Genomic DNA, 13,342 nt, shown 5'->3' with positions numbered 1-13,342 from the left:
GGGAAGGTGGTTGGGCGGGTCCAGCAGGAAAGGAGCGAGGGGCGCCTGGGGGGGCTCAGTCAGTGAAGCGTCTGCCTTCAGCTCAGGTCATGATCCCTGGGTCCTGGGATTGAGCTCCACGCGGGGAGCCTGCTTCTCCCTCTGCCTGCCGCTCCCCCTGCTTGTGCTCTCGGGCGCATGTGCTCTCTTCTCTCTCTCTCTCAAATAAGAAATAAATAAATACATTTAAAAAAAAACAAAGTTTAGACTGAGGATTAAGTAGATGTTGCAGTTGGGTGGGTTAGAAGATGAGAGGTGGCAGGCTGTTTTAGGAAATATTGATCCTTTAAGAGGCTCGTTCTGGACGTACCTTTCAAAGCCAGCGTGTGGTGAACATCGGTGCTGCATCTTGGGAACCTGTCAGCACGCAGGAGTAGCAGAGAGGGTTCTTTTCGCGTCTTCTCAGGAAAGTGTAGCAGCAGATTTGTTGATGTTTCGGGTCTGACAGCACTTCCCCACCTGGCCTTATGCCCTCGCCTTCATCTGCACAGTGAGGGGCAGCAGGAACTCGGCTCCCGGTGGGTCTTGTGTCCCCCCTGCAGTGGTCACGGTCATGCCGAGCACCGCAGGCCCGGAGCACCTTCCCCCCTGGGTGGGCCTGCTGCCTGGCAGCCGCGGGTCGGTGCCCAGTGTGCCTGGGAGCAGGAGGCGTGTGCCGCAGTGAGCTGTGCCAGCTGATGCGAGAGGAGCGGGCCTCCTTTTCCCTGTAGGGGCTGTTCCTTTGGGAGAGGGCTCTCCAGGGGGGACAGGGCTGCGGCCCGGGGCGGGCCAGCCACATCCCACACCAGCCCTCAGGAACCTACTGCCCACGCTCTCGGTCGACGTGGGATGCTTGCTGAGCTCCAGCTGCTCGTTCCACGCTCAGGTTCTTGCTCACGAGCATGAGAGTCTGGCAGAGCGTTTGGCACACGTTCCTCTTCCGTAGAAGCTACTGCCGTGGCTTGTGTTCTAGAAGTGGAGGCAGAACTTGACTGCGGAGCGTGTGCAGAGACCGAGTTTGCTGCAGCCTCGGCTGGCCTGGCTGCTGTCGGGGTGCCCGCCCCACAAGGAGTGAGGCCTGACCGAAGCAGGGACAGACTGCTCCCTGCCTGCCCCCGGGCCTTGGGTGGGAGCCGGGTCTCAGCGGCTCCTGGGAAGGCCCGGGAGAGCAAGCCTGCCCGTGTCCCTGCCTCCACCTGGGGCTCTTGGGGAGCAGAGCTCGCTGCTGCAAACCGTGTCCGTTAGAAGCAACGTGGAGCTCAGGCATGGTCAGAACTCTTGGAGGTGGGCTGTTACAGCTTCCCAGTCCCCGAGGATGACCATTCTGCTTGTTGCGTGCAGGCTTTGATTCTGAGAACTCTTCCGGGGAATTTTCAGAGGCAGATCCGAGAGTCGCTGGAGTGATGCGTGTGGACACCAGTAGAAGTAACGGGATTGGAAAGGTCGGGGAGAGGCCCCCCCGAGAGAATGGGATTCAGAAACACAGGTATGTCGTCCTACATGTGTGTTTTAGTATCTTCTGCTGTATCTGTGGCTGCCCCCCACCGTGCTGCAGGGCGCCCCTTCAGCTCTCCGGAGGCCTGAGTGGGAGGAGCGACCCCGCCCGTGGCACCTGATAGGGGACTATAAGGTCACCCTCCTCTTGAGATGAGGACTGGCCCTGCTCCTCTGGCTTCGGCCCCTGTCCCGTTGTCCCTGGTCCCAGCCGACTGAGGCCTCTTTGCAGTCCTTAGGTGGCCCGGGCCTTTCTCACGGCAGAGCTCTGCTGCGGCCACGGCTCTCTCCTCCGTGTCTCTTTAGTTCTGGCTTTTCCCTCCTGACTCACACAAGGCTCACCTCAGTGCCCCGCCCCTCCCCGTGGCACCCCTCAGTTTGCACTTGCCCTGCTGTGGCCGCTCCCAGTGTTCCCAGAACCCAGAGGAGAGGGGGGGCCAGAGCCAGTGTGGGGTACTGGCAGCCTGCCCTGCGATGCTCGTAAATGTTTTCTTTCCCGTTTCATCCCCAGAGGCCCGCTTCTCCTCCCCTCTCACCCCTGACATAAGCAGTGTGCCCCGAGCCGGCTGCCCCTAATGGGATATCCCCACGGGCAGGCACGCCCTCCTGCCTGGGCCAGCGCACCTGCTGTCATTGTTCTGCAGCTCAGAGCCATCAGGTGGGGGTGGGGGTGTCTGAGCCAGGAGCCCCTGCTGTGGGTGTAGTTGGACCTTACCCAGAGCCAGAAGCCAGTGGGAAGTGCAGGGCAGGACCCCGGGACCCCGGTGGTACCTTCTAGGGCCCCCCACGCTGTGGCTGCCTGCCGATGGGCTCTGGATTCACAGCCCACTTGGACACCCCCTTTCCAGGCGGAGAGAGCGTCTCCTCCAGCCCCAGGTTCCCAGGAGGGAGACTGCCGGGTTTCCCCTGGCAGCTGGCAGGAAGAGGGCCTGAAAAGAAACTGTACCTCAGGAGAACAAACTCATATTTGAAAGGGGCTTATGGCCCGCTTCTGGAAAGGTGTTAATTCGCTTCCCACTTGTGTCCTCATGCCCGTGGGCCTGCGGCTGCTCCAGGGGAAGGGGCGCCCCATCCCCCACTCTGTGGAGGGAGAGGAAAGTTGTCTGTGTGGTCATGACCATTTCCTGGGAGACCCTCCAAAGCACCTGTGCAGAAACCTGTCTTCGGGATTTAACAACCCTAGCTGCTGCTAGAGCCCACAAATGTGGTGTTTGCATTTAAAAACTAAAAAAACTGGTCACTGAGCAAAATCATCGACTGAACTCGAATCTTCTGCTGGAGGAATAAATATGTATTTCTCTGGTCGATTCTTTATAGGACGTCATTGCCCGCCCCGATGTTTACCAGAAGTGATTTCAGTGTGTGGAGTATATTAAAGAAATGCATCGGCTTGGTAAGTTCACATGGACTCACCTTGGGGCTTCAAGCTGAAACTTTTTTTTAAGATTTTATTTATTTATTCATGAGAGATACAGATAGAAAGGCAGAGGGAGAAGCAGGCTCCCTCTGGGGAGCCCAATGCAGGACTCGATTCACTGACCTGGAATCACGACCTGAGCCAAAGGCAGATGCTTAGCCACTGAGCCACCCGGGCATCCCTGAAACATTTTTATTTCCCATGAATTTGTTGCTCGGCTGGTAATTGAAGAAGATGTGCTCTGCATATTTATAGCGACATGAAATGAGGGTAGTAAAATAGGAAAGGGACAGAGATAGAGGAGAAGAGGAGAGAAAGGCCCAAGTGTTTGCAGACAGCAGGAAAACAATCCCGCAGGTCAACCTCTGGATGTAGGGAGCATCACAAGGGTTTAGGTTCGACCTTGGTGTTCTGTGACGGGCTCCTCGCTGGCTGGCTGTGGACAGTGTGCAGGACTGGGGAGCTTCGGTGGGTTCCCTGACGCATGCTGAGGCCAAGCCGTGGGCAGGCGTGCAAGATGTGGGTCACCGTCCCCCAGTCCCACGCTGGGCTGCAGGCAGAGCTCAGGTGCTCTGGGTTTGCAACAGAACAGTTAGTTGGATGGTTGGTGTCCTGGAGCCACAGACTTTTCTTCTCATGGTGTCCTTGCCTGTCTCAACCGGCTGTGGGAATGTGAGCTGTGTCCCCTTGGGAGGGACGAGCACCCCCCTGGGCCGTGGGGCGACTCAGACTCCAGTGAGTGTTGTACCAACAGACATGTGGCCCTGTCCCCGGTGCTCCTCGCATGTGTGCTGCTGCATTTGTTTCTGCCCTCAGCTGTTTATCAGCCTTTTTCCAAGAGGAAACTGCATCTTTTCTCCCGCTTTTAAAAAAATTATTATTTATTATTTAAAAAATTTTTTTTTATTTATTCATAGAGACAGAGAGACAGAGGGAGAGAGGGGCAGAGACACAGGCAGAGGGAGAATCAGGCTCCATACAGGAAGCCTGACATGGGACTCGATCCCGGGTCTCCAGGATCACACCCCAGGCTGCAGGCAGCACTAAACTGCTGCGCCACTGGGGCTGCCCACCGCTTTTTATTTCGAAATAATTTTGGACTTCTACAAGATTGCAGAGGTGCATTGAGCTGCGTTTGCCCTTCACGCAGCTGCCTGTGGTGGTGACCTCTCACGTAGTAGCCAGAGCCCAGTGAGCGACACAAGGGGATTCCTGTTGGAGCGTCACTGGTCACCTCACAGGGGACTTGCTTTCATACTTTCTCCCCTGCTGCCCTGCTGGAGGGTGGTGGTTAGACATCAGGACCCTACGCTGGATGTGCTCGCCACTCCTGGGGTGTCACTGCCCCAGGCCTCTTGCAGACACAGCTGGGAAACCCGAGTATGCGTTATGACCCTGCTTGTACACCTACATATTTTTGTACCCACTTATCTTTTATTTCTTTTTTTGATTTGGTTTTTTGAAAAGATTTTTAAGTAATCTCTACAGCCAATGTGGGACTCAAACTCACAACCTTGAGATCAAAAGTTGCAGGCTCTTTTGACTAAGCCAGCCAGGTGCCCTGCATGTCTCTTCTGTTTTAAAATGGCAAAAAAAAAAAAAAAAAAAAAAAAAAAAAAAAAAAAAACACCTCAAAACAAAACAAAACAAAACAGATAAAATAAAATGGCACATTTGGGATTCTTTTCTCTTAGCAGTGTTCTCACCTACGTTTTTCACTGTGTGAGTGGGTCAGGTCTGGACGGCTGTGTCTGTCCGAGGTTGGGTGATAAACTTGACTAGCTCCTTGATCTTGAAGCTTGTTTGAGATCCCTTGTCATAAAGGGACACCGTTACCTTGCATTCCTCAAGGAATCCACCTTGGATGGATTCAAATAGAAGCTAAACAAAACGTGGGGCGTGGGCGGCATGTTCCCAGGGCTGCACCTGCTCAGCATCCATGGGCTTTGCCTCTGAAGTGGTGATACTGCCCTCTTTGTACTGCTTTGGCCACTGAGCAGCGGCGACACAGTGGCCCACGTGGGCTATTTGAAGCACAGCCAGGAGCAGGCAGAGCTGCGTAATCCCCTGGCTCACCGCGGCAGCCAGGGCTCATCACACCCCAGCCACACCTCATTGCTTCCCACTCCCCTAGTATTTTTTTTTTTAAGATTTTATTTATTTATTCATAGGCACAGAGAGACAGAGGCAGAGACATAGGCAGAGGGAGAAGCAGGCTCCATGCAGGGAGCCCGATGTGGGACTTGATCCCGGGTCTCCAGGATCACACCCCAGGTTGCAGGCGGCGCCAAACCACTGCGCCCTGGGGCTGCCCCACTCCCCTAGTATTTTGAAGCGAATTCCACTTGCGAGTATTTCTTGTATCGCTAAAGGATACAGATTACTGTTTTTTTTTTTTAAGATTTTATTTATTTATTCATTAGAGACAGGGAGAGAGGCAGAAACACAGGCAGAAAAGCAGGGAGCCCGATGCAGGACTCTATCCCAGGACCCCAGGATCACGCCCTGAGCCAAAGGCAGACGCTCAACTTCCTGAGCCACCCAGGTGTCCCCAGATTACTTTTTAAAAAGATTTTTATTTATTTGAGAGAGAGAGTAGGAGGGAGAGGGAGAGAGAATCTGAAACAGACTCACTGCTGAGCTCAGAGCCTGACATGGAGCTCGATCCCAGGACCCTGAGATCACGAACTGAGCTGAAACCAAGGGTTGGACACTTACCTGACTGAGCCGCCCAGGTGCCCCAAGATTGTTTTAACACAACCACAGTCCTGACACCGTAATATGTTTATGCCGTCAAATTCAGGGGCACCTGGGTGGCTCAGCGGTTGAGCATCTGCCTTTGGCTCAGGGTGTGATCCCAGGGTCCTGGGACTGGGCTCCCTGTATGGAGCCTGCTTCTCCCTCTGCCTGTGTCTCTGCCTCTTTCTGTCTCTTATAAATGAATGAATAAAATAAAAAAAAAAAAAAGAGGAGATATCAAATTCTCCATTGTCTCGAGTGCCATTCCCGAGTCTGTGCTGCTCAGGCTGTGTGGACACCTCTCTGTTTCTCCTCTCCTGACTTTGAGCCCCTGACGCCTAGTGTGTGAGCTGCGCCAGCGGCATCGCTCTTCCTTTATTTCCTGGGACACTTGTGTGCCAAGAACGTGCCCTTCCACTGCTGCGAGTGTGGTTTGCATAAGAAAGTCAGGGTCAGTGGGTGATTCTTTATCACAGTTGTCAAGTGACGGATTTGGTTCAGTAGCCTCACCCAGCATGACCAGTATAACCAGCTAGTTTGTCTTCTATTGTTTTTTAAACTCACAGAGTTGAAGCTCCATGCTGTGTTCTGGTCCCCGAGCTGCTCTGTCTGTGGCTCTGGTACTGGGGTCTTCAGGTTGGCTGTAACCCTTTACAGAAGATGCTCTGGCTCTTTCTGTACCTTTGTTGTCCAGGATCTGCAATCAGCCCCTTGTCCAGGGAGAGAGGACTCAGGACCACAGCTGGGCCCCGGGGAGGCTACAGGTTGCTTTTTCTAGGTCTTTCCCAAGGGAGCAGTTTTGATTTGTGTCAAGGGTGCTTTAGATTTGGGATGGCAGGACTAATGTAATCTCTGTCTCACTGTGTCTGTGCCTCTTTTCTCCCACACCGATAATCCCAGTGTTTAACAATGCTGGAGATGACCGGTTTAGGTGAACACGTAATGAGTGACTCACCTGCTCCGTCCCACACGCAGAACGGTTCTGGAGAACAGGACCAGCTCTGCGGCCAACAGCACGTTTACTGAAATGTGCGAGTTCACTGGCTTTTGTGGTTCACTTCGCCCTTAGGGTGTATCTCAAGTCACCGTGGTCCTTCTGTGGGTGGCTACGCCCAAGGGGCTTGTGTGTGTTCATTTGTTTCATCATATTCTTGGTGTTTGGAGGTTGCTTTTCTAAATTAATTTTGTTTCAAAATTGTAAACCCAAAGTCACATCTTTCAGACGAGATTCCAGGTATATTCCAAGAATTTAGCTTCCTGTCCCTGGCCTCCGTGTGCCCATCCCCTTCCCCTGGAGGGGACCACTTCACAGCTTTCGGGTCCATCTTCCCATGCTTCAGAAAGCTGATTGCGTGTTTAGACAAACTAGAGGCTGTTCCGCCTTTTCCCCGGTGTGGTACAGCCATAGCCACGTGGGGCTACTGCTTATGCCATTGGTCACTGCGTTGTGCTGTGTCCTGTGGCTGCCCACACCAGCTGGAGCCCCGTGGGGACGTTTGAGTGACATCTGGCCTCTGGCCGTTTGCCAGAGGATCTGTGGGTTGGGCTCCTGGAAATGGGACCACCAGGCCGAAGGGTAGGTGTGCATGTAGTTGTGCTCCTGCGGCCAGGCCCGCTCTGCATGGCTGTACCACTTTGCACCCCTACCAGCAATGGGGGGCGTCTTCCCCCCAGCCTTGCCCACAAGTGGGTTTGGAGTGTTGCCACTTGAGCAGGTGAGTAGTAGAGCCTGCACATAGTTTACGTTCTTTCTCTGGATGAGTAAGGCGAACATCTTCCCTGCCCTCAGAGCAGAGTGGGCGTGGGGCCTGGGTTCTGGGGGAGAGCCCCTGCGTGATGAGTCTTCTTGCTCCTTCTAGGAGCTTTCCAAGATCACCATGCCCATCGCCTTCAACGAGCCTCTGAGTTTCCTCCAGCGGATCACAGAGTACATGGAGCACGTGTACCTCATTCACAGAGCCTCGTGCCAGCCCCAGGCCCTGGAGAGGATGCAGGTGGGTGCTGGGCTCCCCTCAGGGGGCAGCAGACATTGAGCTTGGGTGGGTGTCGGATCGTAGTTCTTGGGAACATGACAGCGTCTGACGAGCACGTCGTGGTAGGGCCCAGGCACCTCGTCAGCGGACGCTTGGGGGAAGGGCCCACACGTCTGGGTGCTGTCCCGCTCAGCCACTCTGAGGTGTTGCGCAGCCTGAGCTCCACGGGTGGTGGTGGCGGGTGTGGCGCCCCAGCTCCTCCTGGCTCCTTTGGGGACCAGCACTCCGTGTGCATGCGGGTGCGCCCGCCGGGCCGACCGGCCGTGCCCAGGACCTCAAGGCTGGGCTGGGCTGGGGGGTGAAGCCGCACACAGTTCCTGCGTGTGTGGCTTTGAGGAAGTGCTCGTGATGAAGCGCGTTTCTCCGGAAGTTCTGTAATCTCAAGACATGTGACAAGCGGGAGACTGAGGTTGCCGGGAGCGCGTCGGCACCGGCACCGAGCAGCTGCGTGCCTGCGGTGCCCCGGGGGCCCTCGCTCACCGTCGTGTGCGTTCCTCCCAGTGCGTGGCAGCCTTCGCGGTGTCTGCAGTGGCTTCCCAGTGGGAGAGGACCGGCAAGCCCTTCAACCCCCTCCTGGGGGAGACCTACGAGCTGATCAGGTAAGGGCCCGGGGCTGTCGGGCCGCTTGGGCTGGCCGGAGGGCTGGGGACGCAGAGGGAGGCCGGGGTTGCGGCCGGGGTACAGCGCGCATCACAGGCCAGCGGCGGGCGGGCGGCAGTGAGGACAGGCAGCCTGTGTCACCGGGGCGTCTTGGTAAATGTCACGGAGGGGCAGCTGGAGCTGCAAGGGCAGTAGGCACAAGGGGCGTGCTGGGGGGGGGGCGGCGACTGACATCCCTGCGGGTGGAGTTTGTATCAGCAGCTCCCCAGCCCGCCCCCCAGCTCTGACCCGGCCCCGCACACCCCGCCCCCCAGGATCAGCGGTGGCGGTCCTGGCGGGGCCCCGGGGGGAAGGGCTGGGCCAGTTTGGGCAGCTCTTCCCTGGCCCCGCTGCCCGTGCCAGGTGCCCACCCAGACCGACACGAGCACAAGCTAACGGCAGCGTTGTCTTTCTCCGTCATGGGCTCAGCGGGTGAGGAGCAGCCCTCCGGCCTGGGCCGTGGCTCCTCTGCAGGCCGCTGGGGGACGGCCAGCGTAGTTTGTCACCTAGCCCTGGGTCCTGTGGACAGTCTTTCGGGATGTTTTACTAGTTAAGAGTTTGTTTTCCATTGTAAGATCATGTCTATTGTAGAAAATAGAAAATATGTAAACTGAGCAAAGACGAGTCAGACGTAACCCCATAGAAGACAGAGTTCATGTTTTGGGGGGGGTGTGTGTGTTCACACGATGCGGTCGTGTTCACGCGTATCGCTTGTCACATAGCATCGTACCATCCTCAGTCCCCACGGCTCGTCAAGCTTGTGCTGAGTCACGCTGCTCTGTTGTGTCTAACGTGTGCACACGTCGTGCTGTGGCGCGTGGCGCTGCTTCTGTCAGGAAGTCAGTAGTGGTGCATTGTGTGGTCACCGCAGGTTGGTGTCAGCCCTCAGGCCGTGCTTCTTGGGCTCTTTGTTGCCCTTAATGATGTGGTTCTTAATGATCACGAGTTCTTCAAAGGTGAGTAAATGGCTGTGGGTCTGCTTGAGTCAATGCCCGGGCATGTGCCGGGTGTGTGTCAGCTCGGGCTTCAGAGCTCTGCGGGGGGTGTCACCTGGAGCCCACGCCTCTCCACGTGGCTCTCTCAGCGGCTGGGGAAGCGACGCAGACATCTGGGGCCCGGCTCTCCCTGTCTGTGGGGGCCTGGGGGCAGCGGTCCCCCCTTCCAATGGACCGACAGGCCGGCGGCCCCGCGTGCTGACACCTCTCCGATTGCGTTACCTCGAGGAGGCTGCCATGGGGTGTGCTCGTGGCGACAGGAGGCAGCGGGGCCCCGTGTGATGACGGCACGTCCCTGCTCCTTCGGTTCAGACACAGGGAAACTGAGGCCTACATGAAGGGAAGTCCTGTCCTGAGAGTCAATCTTCAGGGAAACTTTTATTGTGAATTCATGGGGAGAGTTCTTTTTTTTTCTAGAATTACCGTCTTGATCAGGAATGACCTCCCTGCAGTCAGAGTGCCAGGTGCCGGGGTTCGAGCCTCTGACCTTGTCTAGTTCTGAGGAGATTGGTAGCATTTTTGTTTATTCAAAAGCACCGGGCAGCCCCGGTGGCTCAGTGGTTTAGCACCTGCCTTCAGCCCAGGGCGTGATCCTGGAGACCTGGGATCGAGTCCCACGTCGGGCTCCCTGCGTGGAGCCTGCTTCTCCCTCTGCCTGTGTCTCTGCCTCTCTCTCTGTCTCTGTGTCTCTCATGAATAAATAAATAAAATCTTTAAAAAAAACCCCAAAAGCACCATTAACGGATCTTGAAAAGAGAAAGGAAAGCATAATACAAAGGAAGTTCTAGACCATGGGAGATAATACAGATTAAAAGCCCATGAACAACCCCAAGGTGCTGGAGACAGTGTGACAGGCCTGCGTGTCCGTCTTTTCTAGGAAATTAACTTGGGGGTTGAGCCAAAGTTTCAGATGGGCAGAGAAACGAACGTTCTTCTAAACTTGCAGACACTACGCATGTCGTGTCCTGGTGTCCAGGTCGTGCGTGTGGCCGTCGTGTCTGCTGCAGGCCGGGCCCTGAGGGGTCTTCCTGTTTCAGGAGCTACGTATCTGAACCAAGTCGTGCTCCATGTCTTTTTCCCTGCAGTTTGCTCCTGGATAGCCCAAAATAGCACTTGCTTTTCTTAGACAAGTATTCATTTTGTAAATTACATACCTGGGTAGGCAACCTTTTAAAATCTAATTTTTCAACTTTCCTTCCTCTGTAATGATTGGAAATTCTGATTCCAGTTAAGTTAGTAATTATGTGGTTTAGCTTTTATAATTTTTAATGACTACAACTGTAGGTGTATTCACAGTTCCGGAACAATTAAAAACTGACATTTTTATTGAAAAGGAGTGTGTACTAAAAATCCGGTTTCCTGGCCAAGAGTATCTTGGGGCATCAGACATTCCATCACAAAACTTCCAGGAGCCTTGGAAAAAGGCTAGAGAAGAACCCCCTTCAGAAAGACTGCAAACTAAAAAAAAAAAAAAAAAAAAAAAAAAAGTGCTGCACACTCACCCCTGTTTTGGCTCATTAGGTGCTGGGTGTCCCTCTGGACGGAGGGGCAGTTTGGTATTGGGGCGTCTCGGTCACTGGTTCTAGGAGGTACACCAAGACCCGCTTGTGCTGGGGAGCCTCAGGGTAGAAGGCGCCTCTGCACTATTTCTCGTTCCATGTGGCGTTCAGCTTTGCCCCAGGGGCGCGGTGTCCGTGTGCAGGCAAGTGTGTGTACGGGGTGTCAGTGTCAGGCCATGTGTGAAGGCAGAGCACAGGTGTGGGATACTCCTGCCACCCAGAGTGGCAGGGCACCCGTTCCCCAGGGCCCCTCCCGGCCACAAGGGTGCGGTGAGCCAGCCGTGTGGGGGGCCAAGGGGCTTCGCCAAGAGGGCTGCTGAGCCCACCTTTGTCAGATTTTGCTGTGTCTAATGTGGCTGTCCCCCCTCTTGTTTCTGTGCCTAGGGAAGACCTAGGATTCAGATTTATATCCGAGCAGGTCAGCCACCACCCCCCCATCAGTGCATTTTATTCAGAAGGCCTCAATCAGGACTTCCTGTTTCACGGCTCCATCTACCCGAAGCTGAAGTTCTGGGGCAAGAGCGTGGAGGCCGAGCCCCGGGGGACCATCACGCTGGAGCTGCTCAAGTGAGTGTGGGCGGCTCGGGCCGGCGGAGACGCGTGCAGGCCCAGCCTTCCGGTGGAAGGGCCGCAGCCTTCTCTGTTCAGGCGCTTCCAGCCGCAGAAACTGCTTCAAAGAGGAAGTCCACGTCAGACCTCACCGGGACGGGTGGGATTCCCACGCCTGCTGGCGGGACAGCTCTCCCTCCCCGTGACCCGGGGAGCTGTAGTCACTGCGGCTGGCAGCTCTTCTGCTCGCTGATGGCCCCAAGTGCAGCAGCCTGAAACGGCCACCGTTTGCTCCCCCACATGGTTTCTGGGACCGGGGAGCAGCGTAGCAGGCTGCCCTGGCTCGGGGTCCCTGGAGGTGGCAGGCAGGACGTGAGCCACGCTGCATCCTGAAGGTGGCCCGTGGAGCATCTGCTCCCAGGCCACTTCTGTGACAGTTGGCAGGAAACCTCCGTCGCTCGCTGTGGCCTCTCCATGGGGATATCTGTGCACAGCGTGGTGCCGGCGTCTGTGGGAGCTGAGGACTCAAGGGGGGAGGTGCCACCAAGACAGAAGGCGTGGTGTCTTTTAGGACCTCATGTTAGAAGTGACCCTTACCTTAAATCCCTGTTGGTCACACAGAGGGCAGGAGGGAGACGAGGGATAACCCCAGGACATAGGGAACGTGGATGTCCCAGAGGCTGCTCACACGCCTGTTAAATCTCAGTCCAGATGCTCCCCAGTGCGGCGTTGATCAGACACCTCACGAAGCAAAACCTGCATCTCTGGTGACCACCTGGATGCTAGAGGACCGGCGTAGGCGGTCCCGGCCGTGGCATGCCTCTGTTCTCGGGGGCGCGAGTCCTGCCAGGGGTAGCCTGCTGGAACCAGGCGTTTGGTACCACTTTTGCTTCGTGCCGGCCCAGCCTGGCTGGTTGCCAGAGAATACCAGCCCCTGAGTCCCGTGCGTCCCAGGGCCGACGAGGTCACCAGGCCCAGTGAGGGCACCCCGTTTGCCAGGAAGCGTGCCTGTCTGGTGGTGGTCTTTGCTTTCTTGGGGTGGGGCGTGCAGAATTGAAAAGTGGCAGACGTTACTGATTAATGCGTGTGGGTTCCCCTTGGAAATTTGAGGGGTTCCAGATATTTGTCCTGAAATACTTCTGCTTTGAGCTGATCTCTGCCCTTTATGCCTCGTTATGGCTTTTGACACGGCCTCTCTCGAGACGCGGGTCTGGTGATCTTGCTTCACATTCGCGGGGGTTTCTCCTTGGTCAGGCCGTTTGGGGAGGGTGAGGGATAAGTGCAGAGGCATTTGGAACATTGTTCCAACAGTCGGTGCACCCCAGCATCCCTGCCACGGAGCGGCTCCCCGGCCCCCTGGGCCGGTGTGGGACGAGCAAGTCCTGCTGGCAAAGGGGCTGTTGTGTGACAGCTTCCCAGGACAGCCGTGTCCCTGTCTCGGTGGTCTCCTCTTGCTTATTAGCTTGTCTTGACATTTAAGTAGAAAGCTTTGTTGATGCTACAAAGGAAAGCAGAAATAAATTTCAAACAAATGCTAAATAAATCACCACCGTTGGAGCGAGTTCAAAGCAGTGTTCTGCTCTTGTACAGATTTTAAGGCAATTATGGTTTAATTCTGTCTGGTATTTTGCTTTTTAGGTCACGCAGTGTCTCTCTCCTTGCTGGCCTCTGACTTGCTTGTTTTCTGGCATGTTTCACAGACACAATGAAGCCTACACCTGGACCAACCCCACCTGCTGTGTACATAACGTAATCATCGGGAAGCTCTGGATAGAGCAGTATGGAACCGTGGAGATTTTAAACCACAGGTAATAGCGCCCGTCGTTGAGTGGTGGTCAGACCGGGCGGATGTGCAGACGCGCCGTGTCCTCGAGGGGCGCCCCCGCCCTGCCCACGGCC

General features: G+C 55.7%; 1 protein-coding gene across 28 annotated transcripts in view; it reads left to right on the top strand.

The window, feature by feature from the left end:
- Positions 1 to 13,342, top strand: part of LOC112932232 (proteasomal ubiquitin receptor ADRM1) — a 55,337-nt gene that overhangs the window by 18,065 nt on the left and 23,930 nt on the right. For 19 of the 28 annotated variants that reach the window (XM_072735421.1, XM_072735423.1, XM_072735422.1 and 16 more), the window contains 6 exons: positions 1,360 to 1,504; positions 2,830 to 2,905; positions 7,528 to 7,662; positions 8,203 to 8,300; positions 11,279 to 11,461; positions 13,144 to 13,251. In XM_072735421.1, the coding sequence (XP_072591522.1) occupies positions 1,360 to 1,504; positions 2,830 to 2,905; positions 7,528 to 7,662; positions 8,203 to 8,300; positions 11,279 to 11,461; positions 13,144 to 13,251 (745 nt within the window). The remainder of the gene's footprint in view (positions 1 to 1,359; positions 1,505 to 2,829; positions 2,906 to 7,527; positions 7,663 to 8,202; positions 8,301 to 11,278; positions 11,462 to 13,143; positions 13,252 to 13,342) is intronic. The other 9 variants (XM_072735425.1, XM_072735426.1, XM_072735441.1 and 6 more) reach the window with 1 other exon arrangement.

The sequence above is a fragment of the Vulpes vulpes genome, chromosome 14 (assembly GCF_048418805.1).
Source record: "Vulpes vulpes isolate BD-2025 chromosome 14, VulVul3, whole genome shotgun sequence".
In the NCBI taxonomy this organism is placed as follows: domain Eukaryota; kingdom Metazoa; phylum Chordata; class Mammalia; order Carnivora; family Canidae; genus Vulpes; species Vulpes vulpes.
This window is presented reverse-complemented; position numbering and strand designations above follow the sequence as displayed.